Source organism: Colletotrichum siamense (assembly GCF_013390195.1).
Source record: "Colletotrichum siamense strain Cg363 chromosome Unknown KSG_Cg363_contig05, whole genome shotgun sequence".
In the NCBI taxonomy this organism is placed as follows: domain Eukaryota; kingdom Fungi; phylum Ascomycota; class Sordariomycetes; order Glomerellales; family Glomerellaceae; genus Colletotrichum; species Colletotrichum siamense.
In genome coordinates, this window is record NW_023501018.1 from 763,807 (window position 1) to 781,214 (window position 17,408).

Below are 17,408 nucleotides of genomic sequence, written 5' to 3' on the forward strand. Positions count from 1 at the left end.
TTGTATCATGCCTCTGGAAACTACTACATCCACTCGCTGAATTTCTCTTTTAAGTTGCAAGAAGAAGTCTCGTATTATCAAAGCTGATAGATTGAAGTAAACAATCCACAAGGTTGTCGGCTACATTACTGTACAGGTTCCACCTCTAGCCTTAGGCTGGCTTTCAAGCTTCTCAACCACGACGGCCTCGTCTTCAAAAAACTCTTTCATGTGAACTTCATCGGCTGTCGGAGCGATGGACTTATCCTCAGAAGACTCATTGACAGGAGCCTCGTCAACTATCACATATGACGAGTCTCTCGCACACGGACACGACCCCGGCCGCTGTCGCTTCTCATTAAGAACCTGGGATTCATTCATCCTCAACTGCCTGAGGTTTTGGTTTATTGATGCAAGGTTTCCCGTCAATGTCGCCGTCGTAAAGGCCCCGTAATCTTCGTCATCAACTGGCTCATCGACAACATCACGCGACTTGCCATCTTTGGATACCTTCTTCTGGTAGACCAGGTCCCAGTGATGAAGAATGAGGTTATCTGGGCCCTTTTCTTCGACCCGGTGGTGAACATCGTGGCTGGGACTAAGATTAGCCGAGTTCCCTACGCGTCGGATTAGAGATGCGGACGGGAGTGGCTCACCGTATGATTGGGGAGAAGGCTGCCAGGCGTCTGATATCGACGCTGTCTACCCACTCTTGGCTCTCTCCCCATACGTAGGCAGCTATAAGCCAACTACCAACGCATTCGGGATTGCCAACGCAAAACATGCCGTCAGACTTTTGGGGTGCTACGTCTGCGAACACAGTTCGGCGGACCCATTTCTGGTTAGCCTTGTTTGTGGGACTGTTCAGAGGCTGCCGTGTTAACGGTTCTGGCACTAGATGATCCTCCTCGTCGTCCCACGATTGTAAAGTGCCGTCGGTCTTTTCCTGATGCGGGTCAATCAACATTGACACGAGTAAGAGACGCCAAGGTGAGGCCGCTGGTCGGGTCTGGAAGCCCGGGGCGACGTGGAAGGACGAGACTTTCCATTTGAAAGGACCCTCTGTGTTCTCTTTGATGTCGGAATCTAGGATGTCCCAGTATGGAAGATGATTTGAGGGAGGAGGACTGCGGCCTTCACCCTCCACGGTCTGAGTTGCTGAACGAGGCATGCTGGCGATGATGATACTAGAGGAGAATGTTGAATGAATTTGGGAGGTACCGGAAAGTGATCCGTCACAGCTGCTTAAATATTGAATAATAAGCCACCTGGGTCATGGGGTTACAAACTTCGCAGCAGACCACAATGGTGGGTTTGAATTTTCAGCCCACACACGGTCTCCGACAGCCTCAACCGTCAATATTTGGCCACACAACCTTGGGGCGAGCGGCAATTGAACCAAGGTTAGAATTAAGTGAAGCCATAAATGCAGGAAGCTCATCAAGGAAATATGCGGGCATCTTGATCAAAACAGTTGGAAGGGCATCACCCAGGTACATCACATATTTGTAAGTATACGGCGTCGGGGTTAAACTTTAGCAGCCGACACAAACACATGCGGGCATTCTTCAACGTCCATGATATCGCAGCTAGATCAGAGGAAGAAATTCTCTCAATAGAAAGTTCGAACGATTGGGGCCGTGGGGACTTTGTACATTGAGGAGAGATAAGTACTGTAATTACAACACCCATACTGGCACTCAAAATTTGGTCTTGCCACTTGCTGTGGTAGTATTCGAGGTTCCTAAATCAGTTACTTGGCATAGATATCTTAGAGAAAATAACTGAACTTCCATCGCAGATCTTCTTCTCAGTTATTCCTGTTGTGTTTGTGATCTCTTATTGTTTTCCCTGTCCCTTTGTCCCTGGGATCCTTATTGTCACTTCTTTCATCTAGGATTTGGGAGTCTTCATGTAACAAGACAAAGCAGAAAATTGCTCTCATTTGACATGTCAATCTTCACTGATTCGTTAAATATAGCAGCCCAATCACCATCAACCATCAGTACTCAGCTCTGTGCAGCACATAATAATTGGCTGCAATAAGACGTTCAAACATGACAGCACCAGTGACATATGCTCCAGAACCCCTCCGAACCCCACAGACCCGTTCCAGGTCTTCCCCTCCAGCGGGTGCAAGGGCGCTAATGTTAGTGCCGGTCCGCACGGACCATTCCAGCATTATCTTTCTGAGGGGCACGTCCGCCCTCCATCTTTCCACCTCCCGCTTTGCAGAGACCAGACCCAAACACTTCAGTGCGCCTCACTTGACCTCACCACCTTTTAACTGCGAATCCCCACGAAGAGTCTTTGAGGGAAGACATCTAGCACGACGACAGGTGTGAGAGACAGCATCAATACCAGCAACAGCAGTTCAAATACCCAATTCCATCATCAGATAACTAAGCCACCCACCATGTCGAGCCCGAAGGAGAGGCGAATCCTCAAGGAGCTGAGCGACATCAGGAGCGACCAGGATAACTCTGGCGTCTTCGCCCAGCCGATTCAGGAGAACAACCTGTTGCACCTGAAGGGCACCTTCCCCGCGCCCCCCGACACCCCCTACGCTGGCGGCCAGTACACGGTCGACATCAAGATCCCAGACAGCTACCCGTTCAAGTCGCCCATCATCAAGTTCGACACCAAGATCTGGCACCCCAACGTCAGCTCCCAAACCGTATATCTTCCCTCCCCTTCCCTTCGTGGCGTCAGCTAACCAAATTCCCCCACCAGGGCGCAATCTGCCTCGACACCCTCGGCTCCGGCTGGTCCCCCGTCCAGACGATCAAGACAGCCCTCCTCTCCCTCCGCATGCTCCTCGAGTTCCCGAACCCCAAAGACCCGCAAGACGCCGAGGTCGCCAAGATGATGCTCGAGAACCCCGAGGCCTTCGCGAAGAAGGCGCACGAGTGGGCCGTCCTGCACGCAGGCGCGCCCTCGAAGGACTTTGACACGACAAAGTACCGCCAGGAGGCGGCCGTAACCAAGGGCGACGACTCCCAAAGGTGGGTTTGCTTGATGTTTGAGCAGAATGGAACATCCGACTGACAGTGGAAAACACAGGTACATGGGCTACAACAAGGACCTCGTCGACCGCTTCGTGAACATGGGCTTCGAAGTCGACGCCGTCGTCGAGGCCTTCGTCTTCGTGGGTATCGACCGCAACGGCGGGGAGGACTACGAGCTGGAGGAAGCATATATGGGCGATATCACGGCTCGGCTCCTCGGCGAGCAATGATCCCCGTGATCCGAAAACAGCGACATCACTTTGCATCATCACAGATGGGGAAGCATCACAATGTGAAATGGAACATGAGGGAGAGAGGGGGATTGCATCGAACAGGGAGTCACACTTAACATTATAGAATCAGGGCGGGTCGGGCATCGAACATGGCTGGCGAGCGGACGGGGAAGAGGCCGGATCTTGCTTTTTTTTCACGCACAAGAGGGGAGAGGACTGTGCCGCAACGCATGGACTCGGCATACATATTCTTTTCTTACGAGGCTGCCGGACTTTGTGTCTTCCCAAACCTCATGGCGGCACGACAAACACGCAGCTTCCGTGGCATGCGTTTCGAAGGGCGGCCCCGGGGGTTAGGCGGGAATTAGGCCAACGGCCGGAGCACTCTCCCTCCATCAGACATTGGCTAAAAGTCATCAGAGACTTTTGTTTCTTACCTGCATCACGGATATGGCGTTAAAGGAGGAGGGAGTTTACAGTTGGAACCGCATGGGGACACTCTTACAGTCGTCTTTTAGTTTCTCGCTTCTCCAAATTTCAAGCTTCAAAAGTAGAGCACTCCCTTTTCATCGTGTAAAATGCATCAAGCCAATGCATGGAATGTTGCATCCAGCGCTTCCAAGCTGCAGGTCACGTTCCCCGATTACGGATCCCTCACAATGTGAAAGGTCAGGCAAGGCTGTCTGAGGTGTCTGCCAAATGCCTGCATCCATTGATCCGGCGTCTGCTCGCCCCATATTTCTACCTGCGTCGGGCCGGCCCAGGCGTGATTGTTTCCCCTCGGGGTTCGGAGACGGACGACCCCTGGCACTCCCCTCCACCCCCGGTATGGGGAGTCGTACGACGGGACGAATTAGATGCGGGAGGGGTGCTGTTTTGTGTAGCAGTCGGCAAGGACGCCAAAGCAGCAAAATATATAAGGCACTTCCACGATATACGGCGCACGCGAGGAACAAAAACCGGGGCATTTTCTCTAATTCTTTCTTGAATTTCCCTCCCTGCCCAGCGTTGCCGAATTCCAGTCTATCGAGTTTCATGGTGGGGGAAGCGGCGCGGCGGCAAACATCTCGACGACGTTACACACATACGACACACGATGCAGGAAAATCGCCTCGTTTCCTCCACGCCCGGATGAGCGCGCCTTTGGGCACCGCGTCGGCGGACTGCTACCACGCTTCAAACAGGTCTCTTTAACATGTTACATACACAGGTTCACTTAGTATTTTCCTCCTCTTCTTTACGGTTTCGTCCCACGCAGGAGGTGATGGTTTCATCGAGAGTTCTGAACGTCGAGCGCGCGATTTACAAGAGGTCGCGGCGGACGAACTCGTCGTACAGGGCCTTGCCGAGGCCGGCGGGGGAGGGCTCGACGATGACGCCGGCGGACTTGAGGGCGGAGATCTTGGAGTCGGCACCGCCCTTGCCGCCGGAGACGATGGCACCGGCGTGACCCATGCGGCGGCCGGGGGGCGCGGAGATACCGGCGATGAAGGAGACGACGGGCTTGCCGCCGTTGACGGTGTTGTTGGCGCGCAGGAAGTCGGCGGCGTCCTCCTCGGCGGAACCACCGATCTCGCCGATCATGATAATGCCGTCCGTCTCCTCGTCCTTGAGGAAGACGTTGAGGCAGTCGATGAAGTTGGTGCCGGAGAAGGGGTCACCGCCGATGCCGACGACGAGGGACTGGCCGAGGCCGGCCTGGGTGGTCTGGTTGACGGCCTCGTAGGTCAGGGTGCCGGAGCGGGAGACGATACCGATGCGGCCGCGCTTGTGGATGAAGCCGGGCATGATGCCGATCTTGCACTGGCCGGGGGCGATGATGCCGGGGCAGTTGGGGCCGACGAGGCGGGTCTTGGATTGCGTCTTGAGCATGTTGGTGATGCGGACCATGTCTGTCGAGGTGAGTGTGAGCTTATCGGAGCTTGCAAGTGGGGAAGCTTCGGTGTGGGATGTGAGGTGAGTATCACGACGTACCATGCTGGGGGATACCCTCAGTAATGCAGACGACGAGGGGGATCTCGGCGGCGATGGCCTCCTCGATACCGGCGGCGGCCAGAGGGGGGCTGTGTGCTGGGGTGTCAACTCGGATCTCTTGATATGTTCAAGCAAGCTTCTTTCGCGACGTGATGACGTACGGGACGAAGATGGCAGTGGCAGTAGCGCCAGTCTCCTTGACGGCCTCGCTGACGTTGCCGAAGACGGGGAGACCGAGATGCTCCTGGCCGGCCTTCTTGGGGTTCGTTCCACCGACGACCTTGGTGCCTACACGGGTGGGGGAGAAAAGATATCAGCCTCGGAGATTGTCTTTATAGACGCGCGGGATGCGCAATTGCGGTTCGGAAATAGCATCGCGTACCGTAGTCGATGGCCTGTTGCGCGTGGAAGCTATCGCGAGGGAGATAAGTGTTAGCCAGCTTGCCCACACCATTGCTGTTGCGTCCTGATATCGCCAGCCGGCCGAGCCAGGGGCGGCGGGCGTCGGACAAAGATAACACCACTTACGTTCCCTGCTTGCCGGTGAAGCCCTGGAAGAGGACCTTGGTCTCGCCGTTGATGCGCAGGTTGTCGATGGTCTTGGTGTAAGGGCCGGCGGCGGCGCTGTAGGACCGTCTGGCGGCCTGGTTCAGCAGCTTGCCTGCCGGGCGCATCTGTCTCGAGAAGGACTGCATGCTGGGCGTCTGTGTGGTTGCGTGTGGGAAGTGCGTTTAAAGGAGAAGGAAAGGATGCGCAACACAAAACGGTGTGGCGCAATTAAAGAGACCGAGTCGGTGGGGGGGCGGTGGGAGAACGGAGGATGGAGGGGAGAGTGGCCGAGGAGAGCGAGATGCTGCAAAGTTGGAGTATCTCGGTAAGGTAGGTATCGTAAAAAGAGACAGGACAGGAGGAGCTGCAGCAATTCACGTCACTTTCCGAAAAGAAGGGTCGAACTGGCACCAAGCAAAACTTGAACCGAGCTCTTTCGAGACAATCGGGTCTGCAGCGCGAGCCACGGGGCCTGCAGCCCGGGAAAACCCGCACCAGTCGGTCACTCAGGATAATCCGGCCGGGCCAATAACCGGCTGCAGATTGGGGCACGGTCAGCACCCCACTGCTGTCTGACGTGTGGCGGTGCGTTTTCTCTCATTGTGTGGCTGATTACCCCACCATCCCACGCCAGCGACCTGCATTTGACGGTCCCTCCAAAATTTCCCAAAAGTGAGGGACAGCGACTAGTGGTGACTCCAGCTCTTTGACCTTGCGGAGATTGATATTGCAAACAACAAACCCCACGACGAGCCGGACGAAACGAGCCCCCCAAAAATTGCGGATCGAAACGGAACTTCCATCTAACCACCCACATCATCGCCCAACATGGCGACCGCGACCGCCACCGTCACCAAGACGCGGACCTCCAACGTCAACCTGCCCCCCGAGAACGAGCGCTTCCTGCGATGCTGCGCAGACATCGCCAACGCCCTGATCGAGGACCATGAGGCCGTCCGCGACCCCAAGAAGCCCCAGAGGGATCTGAACCTCAACTCCCTGCGCAACAAGTTTGCGCGCAAGCACAAGCTCGCCAATATCCCGCCCTTGACAGCCATCATCGCGGCCATTCCCGAGCACTACAAGAAGTATATTCTACCGAAGCTCATTGCGAAGCCAATCCGTGGGTCTCTCTTACTCCTAACGACACGACTTAGACTGACACATCCCAGGCACATCATCTGGTATCGCAGTCGTCGCCGTTATGTGCAAGCCTCACAGGTGTCCGCATATCGCCTACACCGGTAACATCTGCGTCTACTGTCCAGGCGGCCCCGACTCCGACTTTGAGTACAGCACACAGTCCTACACCGGATACGAGCCGACATCGATGCGCGCCATTCGAGCACGATACGACCCTTTCGAGCAGGCCCGCGGCCGTGTCGACCAGCTCAAGTCCCTCGGCCACTCCGTCGACAAGGTCGAGTACATCATCATGGGCGGCACCTTCATGTCGCTGCCGGTCTCTTACAGAGAAGACTTCATCGCACAGCTGCACAACGCTCTGAGCGGCTACCAGACGTCGAACGTGGACGAGGCAGTGGAGGCCAGCGAGATGAGCAACATCAAGTGCGTCGGCATCACGATCGAGACGAGACCAGACTACTGCTGGCAGCCTCACCTGACCGACATGCTGCGGTACGGATGCACGAGACTGGAGATTGGAGTGCAGTCGCTTTACGAGGACGTTGCGAGAGACACAAATCGTGGTCACACGGTCGCTGCCGTCGCCGAGACCTTCTGCCTCGCCAAGGATGCCGGGTTCAAGGTCGTCAGCCACATGATGCCCGACCTGCCGAACGTGGGCATGGAGAGAGACCTAGACCAGTTCAGAGAGTACTTTGAGAGCCCCGCTTTCAGAACAGACGGCCTCAAGATTTACCCGACGCTTGTTATCAGAGGCACAGGTCTCTACGAGCTGTGGCGCACAGGACGTTACCAGAACTACACACCAAACGGGCTCATCGATCTAGTCGCGAGGATATTGGCATTGATCCCACCATGGACCCGTATCTACCGTGTCCAGCGAGATATCCCCATGCCCCTGGTTACCTCCGGCGTTGAGAACGGCAATCTGCGCGAGTTGGCGCTGGCGAGGATGAAGGACTTTGGCACCACATGTCGAGACGTGAGGACGCGCGAGGTGGGCGTGAACGAGGTGAAGAACAAGATCCGGCCGAATCAGATTGAGCTGGTGCGACGAGACTACACGGCCAACGGCGGTTGGGAGACGTTCCTCGCCTATGAGGACCCGAAGCAGGACATCCTTGTGGCCCTCCTGCGTCTGCGCAAGTGTACCGAGAAGTACACCTACCGCGAGGAGCTCGTCGGCCAGCCGACCAGTCTCGTCAGAGAGCTCCACGTATACGGCACGGCGGTGCCGGTGCATGCGCGCGACCCGAAGAAGTTCCAGCACCAGGGATTCGGCACCCTCCTCATGGAGGAGGCGGAGAGGATAGCGAGGGATGAGCATGGCAGTGAGAAGATTAGTGTCATTTCTGGTGTTGGTGTGAGGAGTTACTACGCCAAGCTCGGGTATTGGCTTGACGGGCCGTATATGAGCAAGTGGCTCGACGGCCGACCCGGACCGGACCAGGCTTGAGCGGAGGGGTAATGCATCCAAGACCGAATTTTGGCGGGTATCGGAGGCTGATGTAAACGGAGGACCTTGGCCAACATCAAGGGAGCCGCCAATGGATATGGCATCCAGGCGCAGCAGGCCCATTCATCAGCACGCCGTCTCCGCCGTAGTATGCATAGCGAGCATTTGAACCACACCGGCGGGCCTCATTCTGCAGCCTGCGACTTGGGGAGCTTTGCGTACTCCTCCAGCTTCTTCTCAAAGTCGGCCAGGGCTAGCAAGACCTCAGGCACCGCCTCATCAAGCGCGCGCGTCTCCGTGTCCGTCATGGGACGAAGCACATAGCTAGAAACCTCCTCCCGGTCGCGCCCCTCGGGCCGGCCAATGCCAACCGATATCCTCGCCCACCTCGCGCCCTCGTAGTCTGACTTTTTCAGGTTCCTATTGATGCTCTTGACGCCGTTGTGGCCCCTGTGACTGCTCAACCACTTGCGCAGCCGGACGTCGCCCAGGCCCAGCTCGAGGTCGTCGTGGACGACGACAAGATGCAGCAGGTCGACGCGGCCACCCATGCGGCGCAGCTCGCGCTCGAAGGCGCGATTGACGAAGCCGCCTGACACGTTCATCTGCGTGGGCGACTGCAGGAGGGAGTAGCGCTCGCCGATGGAGGCCTGGCAGCCCTTGCCGGCGCTGAAGTCGGTTGTCCTGGAGAAGGCGGGCTGGGCGGGGAGGTAGGTTTGCAGGTGCTTGAGGATGCGGTGGCCGGCGGAGTGGAGGGTGTCGGTGTAGGGGCGCGGGTTGCCGAGGGAGATGAGGAGGATGCGGGCGGCGGCTTGTTTTGGGGCCGCCATCGTGTGCGTCGGCTGCGGTGGTGGTGGAGGATGAATATTGTTCGGGTTCGGGTTCGGGGATTTTGGAGATTTTTGGGTGACGGTTGGAGCTTGAAGAATTGGAGGTTGCGATTAGAGGTGGGGGCTAGATTGCATAAGGCTGCATAAGGCCGGTGTGTGTGTTGTGCACAAGGTTTGCGGTTCCTGGATGAGTTATGTAAGCGAGGGATAGCTCTGTTGCTGGTGACAACTCCTGCACTTTGAAAAGGAAGCTGACACCGTCACTAGGAGCTACTGACAGCACAAAGGAGAAGGTGAAACGGTCCTAGATAAATGCCTGGGCAACCAAGAGTCTGGAGTCTTGAAGAAGAAATAGTTTGGATGAGCAATGGACAAAGGGGATTTGCTTTCTCAGGTGTTGCATGGGACTATAGGATAAGGGACAGTGGGATGAGAAGAAAGTATCTTCCCACGTGCAACTCTCACTTACAGTAAAGTAAAGACAAAACAGTCAAAACAATCTGAAGTTGGAGACACTTCCAACTGAAGCTAGCTCCTTCATTTGCTAATCTTTGAAGTGATTCACATTCAGCCCTGTTAAGCATAAAAAAGCAGCCCAACCAGAGTGGACCCGGCAAAGCGGCACTTGCGGCCAGCGCTGCGCCACAGCTCACCCGGCGCTAGGCACACCACAGCACCTGTTGGAGGGGCCAAGGCCGCTAAGGACGTGGCGCAGTCTGAGCCTCTGTCGCTGACGTCGGTTTTCCCGCTTGTTGCTGCCCACTGTTGCACTGCACTGCACTGCACTGTCTTCCATTGTCGTTGGGTTTCCCCAGCCTGGGTTTGAGTGATTCGTCCGCGCAATCAAAACCACCAAAGCCGCCCTTTCCCTTCACCTACAACAAACCCTCAGACGACGAAACAAACTCCCACCCTCACAGGACGCACGCACCTACCACGAAACAGAGATACCCGACGACGACACGCGAGAATTAATACCTCAGCACAACGAGCACGACTCCCCGATTGGCATTTTGTGTGTTTTTTTAAGTGGATTTGCCTGAGTGAGAGGAAACCAGCAAGATGTCGTGGGCAGGTACGCATTACGCCACTCGCGAAACCGAACGAAACCAAACCCCCTCCGCGCAGAGGGACCGCGAAACACAGATTGGCCAGGAACGGAGGCTGACGGGCTGCAGGATTCAAGAAGAATGTCAACCGCGCGACGACGCAGGTGATGATGAAGACGGGTTCGTCATCCAACGGCATTTCCCCCCGACGATCGGTTCTGACGCTTGGCAGGGCATGTGGAGAAGACGAACGACCGAGACTACGAGGTTGAGGAAAGGTGAGCACGACACACACGCGACACGCCCGACCGAGAGCGAATTGCTGATTGTGCATTTCCTTTTGAATAGACGATTCAGAACCATGGAGGCCGCATCGTTACGGCTGCAGAAGGAGGCGAAGGGATACCTTGATTCGTTGCGAGGTGAGTTGCGTGTCGCCAAGAAGGACGGTGGACTGGTTGGGCTGACGGATTGAAGCCATGACGGCGTCCCAGATGCGCATCGCCGAGACGATAGATGCGTTCTACGGCGACTCGGGCGCCAAGGACGGCGTGAGCAGGAGTTACAAGCAGGCCGTGGAGGATCTCGACGCCGAGACGATCAAGGCGCTCGACGGACCGTACCAGTACGTGCTTGCGGCCCCCCGCCGGTGAAGTAAGCGACTAACGAGACCACAGACAAGCCGTCCTCGAACCCATCTCCCGCTTCTGCGCATACTTCCCCGACGTAAACGAGTGTACGTGCTCTCGACCCACCACCACGTTGGCTAACATACTAACACCATAACCCCGCAGGCATTAAGAAGCGCGGCCACAAGCTCCTCGACTACGACGCCCTCCGTGCCAAGGTCAAGAAGCTGGTCGAGAAGCCCGACAAGGACGTGACGAAGCTGCCGCGCGCCGAGAAGGAGATGGAGATGGCCAAGGCGGCGTACGAGCAGCTCAACGAGCAGCTGTCGACGGAGCTGCCGCAGCTCATCGACCTGCGCGTGCCGTACCTCGACCCGTCGTTCGAGGCGCTCGTCAAGATCCAGCTGCGCTTCTGCGCGGAGGCGTACAGCCGCATGGCGCAGGTGCAGCAGTACCTCGACGCCGACACGAGAGAGCAGTACGCGCAGGGACACCTGGACCAGCGGGTCGAGCAGGTGTTGCAGGAGATTCGGGAGCTGAGCATCAGCGGCACGGTATGAGTCTGCGGCTAGGCTGCTCTGGGGACGTTTTCATGTGGTAATGGCGGTTCACGGCCGGAAATGGGATTGGGGGGGATTTCATTAATAGAGGATGGCCCCTAGACCTGCGTCACGACTGAGGGAGGGATGCGTCTCCTGCCCCTTTTTCTCTCATGTATGAAAAATGACTTTTCTTAATTATGGGTATCATTGCTTTTTTCCGTTGCTCATCTCATCGAGCCCTACCCTTCATCTCTATGCCGTTGTCGTAATGCTGGCATCCATCTTCGTAGTCTTGTTCCTTAGACTAGATGCTCGTGAATCTGACTTTTATCCTCTACACCACTCCGCAGCGCCCTCCCACCCCTGACTCCTCCTCATCAACTCCACACCTCTAGCCTTCGCATCCCGCACCATGAGCTCCTAGCCCTTGACCCCGTTCTGCGCGCCAAACAGGTCGCTCAGGCTCAGCTTCCTCCCAATGGCCTGCATCGCGGGGCCGAGCTCCTCCTCCTGCGGCGGCAGCTGCTGTGCGGCGCCGCTCTCCTGGAAGGCGCGGACCTGCTTCAGCGTCTCGCCGATCATGGCGGCGTTCATGACGCGGGTGTCGTCCTTGTCGGCGTGGATCCAGATGCCCATGACCTTGTTCTCCTCGGCGGCGCCGCGCAGGCGGAAGATGTAGATCTCGTCCATGACCTCGAAGTCGGCGACGTCGCCGAGGTCGAGGATGACGTTCTCGAGGCCGCGGCGGTTGAGGACGAAGATGCACGCCCGCGGGGCCGCAGGTACACCAGGCAGGGGGTCCTGCATGCAGAGGAAGTAGGTGCCCTCGATGCCGGTCTTGTCCCAGCCGGGCAGGGAGGGGTTGAAGGTGTAGACGACGGCGTTGGCGGCGATGGAGAGGGTGGCGTTGATGGAGGGGAGGTAGCGGCGCAGGACGGAGAGGTTGAGGTCGGTGTTTGTGCGGTGGAGGAGGGCCGGGTTCGGGTCCGGGACGGGGTGGGTGTCGAGGTAGTGCGCGGCGTCGGATTCGTAGTCGGACTGGACGGGGCGCGGGCCGTTGGAGGGGTGGCGGTTGTGGCCGCGTTTGCGGGGGGTTTGGCGGGACATTTTGTGTTGTCTGGTGGTGGTGATGGTGTTTGGTGACGGAATCGCGAGGTGTGAAGGCGCGGTTCGTAAGGCTGTGAGGTCGTGGATGAGGTCAGTTCTGAGGTGGGTCCGGCAGCCTTATCGTGGCCGGATCATCTTATCGCAGCTCACTCACCCCGCCAATGCCGGCTGTGGCAGTGCATCTCATACTGAGGGGATGTGCTGGACCTCAGCTGGGCCTCCCCCTGTCATTCCAAGTGACCCCCAAAAACACGGGCACTGGCCACTGAGGAAAGGGAGCGAGGGAGGGATGCACGTCACTGATGCCACCCACCGAAAAGTGCCCGACTCGCCCTGCCGCCCGGAGTCACAGACACTGACTGACTGGACTGTCACTGCTACGTATTGTCACTGCAGAACAAGATCCCTGGGCACATCGCCTCGTGCTTCAATCCTTTCTTCAATCTGGACCCTTTTCCTCCTCTCCCACATTTCATTCCCCTATATTGAAGTGCTCTCAACACCACCACCAACACTACAGCCTCGCAGCAGCCTCGTCCGGTATCCCTACTACCCTTGGGCTAGCTCCCGTCTCGTCTTCCGGCCTCCCTTTCCCCAACGCATAATCCTCACCATCCTGGTCCGTGACCTCACTTACGACGACTCTGCACCGAAAATACGAACATCATGCGCCGGACGACTCCGGCCTGATCGACCACCATCCAATCCCAACCCACACGCTCCCTCCCGAGCCCACCGGCGCAGCCGCTGTCCCCCCCTATATCCGCATCTAAGACCCCTTCCAAACGTCTTTCCCAAAGTTCGAACACTGCTCTGAGTACACACAGAGGCACCGCAAGCCTCGCCCTCCGCGATGGCGCCCTCCGACACCATCCCCTCGACGAACTTCGACCCCGTCGACCTCACCTCGACGCCCCAGTCCCTCGCCCGTGCCGTCTTCGCCCGCCGCGCAGAGTATGTCCGCCCGCACCGCATCCGCGTTAAGATCGGCACCTGGAACGTCGCCGCGTGCCCCGGCACCGACAAGGACCTCGCGAGCTGGTTCGTGGACGGGTACGGGCTCGATGCGGCCCTGTCACGGCTGAATGTGGGCGATGGCGAGACCGTCGAGACGAACCCGCCCATCCCTCCCACGCCGACGCTGGACACCAAGCTCGCTGCTGAAGATGACAATGAGGTGGCTGAGAGCTCTTCGAACCCAAAGTCTCCAACTTCGACAACGTCGAATCCGAAGTCTCCAATCTCGAATTCGAACCCAAAGTCACCAGTGCCGGCTGCGGCTACGGCCACCCAGCCGGACGCCGTGCACGTGGTCGGAGGCGACAAGATCGGCCTGTATGTGCTCGGCCTGCAGGAGATTGTCGACCTGAACATGGCGAGGGACTACATGAACCGAATGTACTCCGACCCGGGGCCCATAAACAAGTGGAAGGACGCTTTAGAAGCGGCCATGCCACCCGGCTACGAGCTTGTGGCGGCAGAGCAAATGTCAGGTTTGTGCCTCCTGGCGTACGCATCTCCGGAGGTCGCCCCGACAATCAGCAACGTGAGCACCGTCTCTGTGGGCACGGGATTGTTTGGATACCTCGGCAACAAGGGCGCAGTGACTACGAGGATGCTGCTGGGCGAGACGACGCGCATGGTCTTTGTCAACTGCCACCTTGCTAGCGGCGCGGAGCAAACGTATCTTGATCGTAGACTTTGGGATGTCGGGCAGATTATGTCTCGGACGCAGTTCGACCCGATTAACCTGGCCGGGGAGAACGACGCAGAGCCGGAGAAGATTGGCGACGAGGACTTTGCGTTTTGGCTTGGTGATCTAAATTTCAGGGTAGACGGGCTTCCTGGAAACGATATCCGACGGCTGTTGTTGCTGCATACACGTGGAGAGTACGATTTGGATAAACGGGGGCGCAAGGTCATCGCGGGCGGCGAAGTGCTGGTAGTGAAGAGCTCCAAGAGCGGCAAGGCGGAAGATAGTGACGATGATACGTCCACTATCGAAACGACGCTCTCGTCGGAGCCCAGTGAGCACGACTCGGCGAGCTCGCTGCCGGATCCTGACGAGTTTCTGCCGGACCCGAGCGATGACCCTGCTTCATTGCAGGCGACGCTGGATTCGCTGCTGCCGCATGACCAGCTGCGGAGAATCATCCAGGAGAAGAAGGCCTTCCATGACGGGTGGCGGGAAGGGCCGATTACGTTTTTGCCGTCTTATAAATACGATGTTGGGACTATTAGTCTGTTTGATTCGAGCGAGAAGCAGAGGGCACCGAGCTGGTGTGATCGAATTCTGTACCGCACACGGAAGGACAGGGAGGAGTACGAGCAAATGGTCAAGGATGCTGAGGAGGCGAAGAAGAAAGACGAAGAGATGACGGCACAGGGGCTAGATCATGCGACTGATGATGAGAGCGTGCTGTTCGACTACGACCCAGACGCGGACGGTGAAGAGCCTCCGCCGACTGGCGAAGCTGGCGTCGATTATGATGAGTACGACGAGGATGACAACGAGCCGGAGGAAGTTGTAACGAAAGAAGGCTTCACTGATAGGATACAGCTGGACCTTTACACCTCACATCAACGGATCATCTCCTCGGACCACAAGCCCATCATTTCCGTCTTCACACTTGACTACGACGCCGTGGTGCCCGACCTGAAAGCAAAGGTCCACGCCGAAGTGGCAAAGGAGCTGGACCGGGCCGAAAATGAGGGGCGGCCGCTTATCACAGTTATTTTGGATAACCACGATCTCCAGGCCAAGGATGAGACGGGGGCGGTGGATATTGGCGAAGCGGTCGACTTTGGCGACATTGGATATCGCAGTAGGCACACTGCCACGCTGACTCTCGCAAATACCGGCCGCGTCCCAGCCAAGTTTGCTTTTGTCGAGACGCCCACCATCGAGGACGACTCTGATTCGTCTAGTTCGCCGTCATGGCTCAGAACATCATTCAAACGGGCCGACGTTGAAGACGGAGAACAGCCGGACCTCGGCAGTGAGGTAACACTCGAACCAGGGGAGACAATCAGCGCTGTCTTGGAGGTTCACGTCAGCGACATGTCTCATGTACGAGCCCTTAACGACGGCCGCTCATCCCTGGAAGAGATCCTCGTCCTTCGCGTGGAAGACGGCAGGGACCACTTCATCCCCGTCCGCGCCTCCTGGCTCCCGACATGTTTCGGCAGATCGATCGACGAACTCATCCGCATCCCGGACGGAGGAATCTGCAAGTTCGTCAGGTCGCGGGTCCCCAACGGCTCAGGCTCGATCCCTTATGATCTCGACGTCCACTGCGCGGCCCCCAAGGAGCTCTTCAAACTAACCGAGGCTGTCGAAGTGATGACCTCCCGCGCCATCGCCGACGCAAACATGATTGAGGAGCACCTTATCCCAGGCGACAAGCCCGGCTGGCCGTTCGACGACACGGCGTGGCTGTTCAAGGATAGAGACGCCCGCGACGCGCAGGTGCTTGCACTCATCGAGGCCCTCGACACAGACCAGCCCCTGGTTGACGCCCTCCCCGTTGAGACGCCCTCCTTGCACCGCCTTGAGGTCATCGCCGAGGTCATCCTCCTCTTCCTGTCAGGCCTCACGGATGGCATCATCACCGCCTCCCTCTGGGCCAAGATCGAGGTCGCCATCCCGCAAGTCGCCACAACCTCCCGCCCCGCTCCCGAGATCGAGGACGACAAGACGGCCGTCCTCGACATCCTCGCCACCGCACCGAACCACAACATCGCCTTCGTGTTTCTGACGGCCACGCTGTCCAAGGTCGTCTCGGAGCTCGCGCCGATCTCGAGGTCTGAGGTAGAGGCGCTGACGATGCCGAAGCCGAACCGGCGGAGTCTGAGTTTCAGGCGGTTGACGGGCGGGAATGCCGCGGCGGAGGCCGCGTTGGCGAGGCGGCGGACGAGGGAGAGACGGGTCGCGGAGGTGTGTGGACGGGCGGTTTGTCGGATTGGCGTACCGGCTGCGGCGAAGGAGAAGAAGGCTGTAGAGGATAGGGTCAGGGGGGTTTTGGAGATTTTCGTGAGGAGGCCGTTGGAGGAGGGATAAACGGGCAATTGAGCTAGATGAATGAATGGAAATGTGGCCTGAGTGAGTGCACGTGTCTGTGATAGTTATATTTGTTCTGCGAGTGTGGTGCCGGCGTCCCCGTTGTCGTCGTCGTCGTCGTTGTCGTTGTCGTCGTTGTCGTTGTCGTTGTCGTCGTCGTCGTCGTCGTCGTCGTCGTCGTTGTCGTCGTCTTCGTCGTCATCATAGTCTTATCACCATGCAAAGACTGGAGTGATGAGATCGGTAGATCTCACCGAGTAAGCCCAATTCGTCGTACCATGAGCGAGAGGGTTACTGTTATGCGAGTACTGGGAGTGGATACACATACGCTATATATCTTGTAGTCCGAGACGTGCTTGGTCATTTCCTTTGGAGCGGCAATCGGCCGGGAGCTTGGCGTGCAAGTAGATATTTGGATGCTGGGGTATAAATTCGGTCATCAGAAGTCGATGGCATGGGAGGCCGGGGCAATGCGCGCGCTCAAATCGCATCTTTGTTTGATTCATGGATGAGTACACAGATCGTCTTCATGTCATGTGTGGGCGCTGGGGCTTGGGCGAGCTGTGGCGGGACAGGAGGTCTCTATGTTGTTGATTGGATGTTGGTGTCCTGTTATCAGGGGAGAGTGAGAGCGAATACTTAGTCGATGGTGACGAGTGACGGAGTGAGGATGTAGGCGCGACGCCTGGCGGGCCATTAGTTACTGTTGCTGCGGTTGTTGTGGTTGTTATCTTGTTGTGGCTGATTCTTGAGCAGCTTGAATGGCTTGGTAAGCACACACACAGCTCACACACATTTGTGTTTGCTTTGGAAGTTGAAGTTGATCGTAGACTTGTACTTACACGC

General features: G+C 57.4%; 7 protein-coding genes across 7 annotated transcripts; 3 read left to right on the plus strand and 4 right to left on the minus strand.

Annotated features, from left to right (window-relative positions):
* Positions 1-120: 120 nt before the first annotated feature.
* CGCS363_v007862 (uncharacterized protein) lies at positions 121-1,150 on the minus strand (the record flags this gene model as incomplete). Its single annotated transcript, XM_036639711.1, has 2 exons — positions 121-571; positions 636-1,150. 2 exons carry the CDS (start codon positions 1,148-1,150, stop codon positions 121-123), a joined length of 966 nt encoding a protein of 321 aa, XP_036494333.1.
* Positions 1,151-2,395: 1,245 nt separating this feature from the next.
* CGCS363_v007863 (Ubiquitin-conjugating enzyme E2 1) lies at positions 2,396-3,217 on the plus strand (the record flags this gene model as incomplete). The annotated part of the gene is made up of 3 exons (XM_036639712.1): positions 2,396-2,656; positions 2,713-2,984; positions 3,043-3,217. 3 exons carry the CDS (start codon positions 2,396-2,398, stop codon positions 3,215-3,217), a joined length of 708 nt encoding a protein of 235 aa, XP_036494332.1.
* A 1,305-nt stretch (positions 3,218-4,522) lies between these two features.
* Positions 4,523-5,889, minus strand: CGCS363_v007864 (Succinate--CoA ligase [ADP-forming] subunit alpha; the record flags this gene model as incomplete). Its single annotated transcript, XM_036639713.1, has 5 exons — positions 4,523-5,112; positions 5,195-5,283; positions 5,356-5,482; positions 5,577-5,605; positions 5,723-5,889. 5 exons carry the CDS (start codon positions 5,887-5,889, stop codon positions 4,523-4,525), a joined length of 1,002 nt encoding a protein of 333 aa, XP_036494335.1.
* Positions 5,890-8,530: 2,641 nt separating this feature from the next.
* On the minus strand, positions 8,531-9,175 carry pth1 (putative peptidyl-tRNA hydrolase; the record flags this gene model as incomplete). Its single annotated transcript, XM_036639714.1, has 1 exon — positions 8,531-9,175. The coding sequence occupies one exon, from the start codon at positions 9,173-9,175 to the stop codon at positions 8,531-8,533; it is 645 nt and encodes a 214-aa protein (XP_036494334.1).
* A 1,062-nt stretch (positions 9,176-10,237) lies between these two features.
* hob3 lies at positions 10,238-11,413 on the plus strand (the record flags this gene model as incomplete). The annotated part of the gene is made up of 7 exons (XM_036639715.1): positions 10,238-10,250; positions 10,354-10,404; positions 10,457-10,502; positions 10,573-10,646; positions 10,702-10,849; positions 10,902-10,960; positions 11,019-11,413. The coding sequence occupies 7 exons, from the start codon at positions 10,238-10,240 to the stop codon at positions 11,411-11,413; spliced, it is 786 nt and encodes a 261-aa protein (XP_036494337.1).
* A 402-nt stretch (positions 11,414-11,815) lies between these two features.
* Positions 11,816-12,502, minus strand: DCP1B (mRNA-decapping enzyme 1B; the record flags this gene model as incomplete). The annotated part of the gene is made up of 1 exon (XM_036639716.1): positions 11,816-12,502. The coding sequence occupies one exon, from the start codon at positions 12,500-12,502 to the stop codon at positions 11,816-11,818; it is 687 nt and encodes a 228-aa protein (XP_036494336.1).
* Positions 12,503-13,355: 853 nt separating this feature from the next.
* IP5P8 (Type I inositol polyphosphate 5-phosphatase 8) lies at positions 13,356-16,562 on the plus strand (the record flags this gene model as incomplete). Its single annotated transcript, XM_036639717.1, has 1 exon — positions 13,356-16,562. The coding sequence occupies one exon, from the start codon at positions 13,356-13,358 to the stop codon at positions 16,560-16,562; it is 3,207 nt and encodes a 1,068-aa protein (XP_036494329.1).
* Between the last annotated feature and the right edge of the window lie 846 nt (positions 16,563-17,408).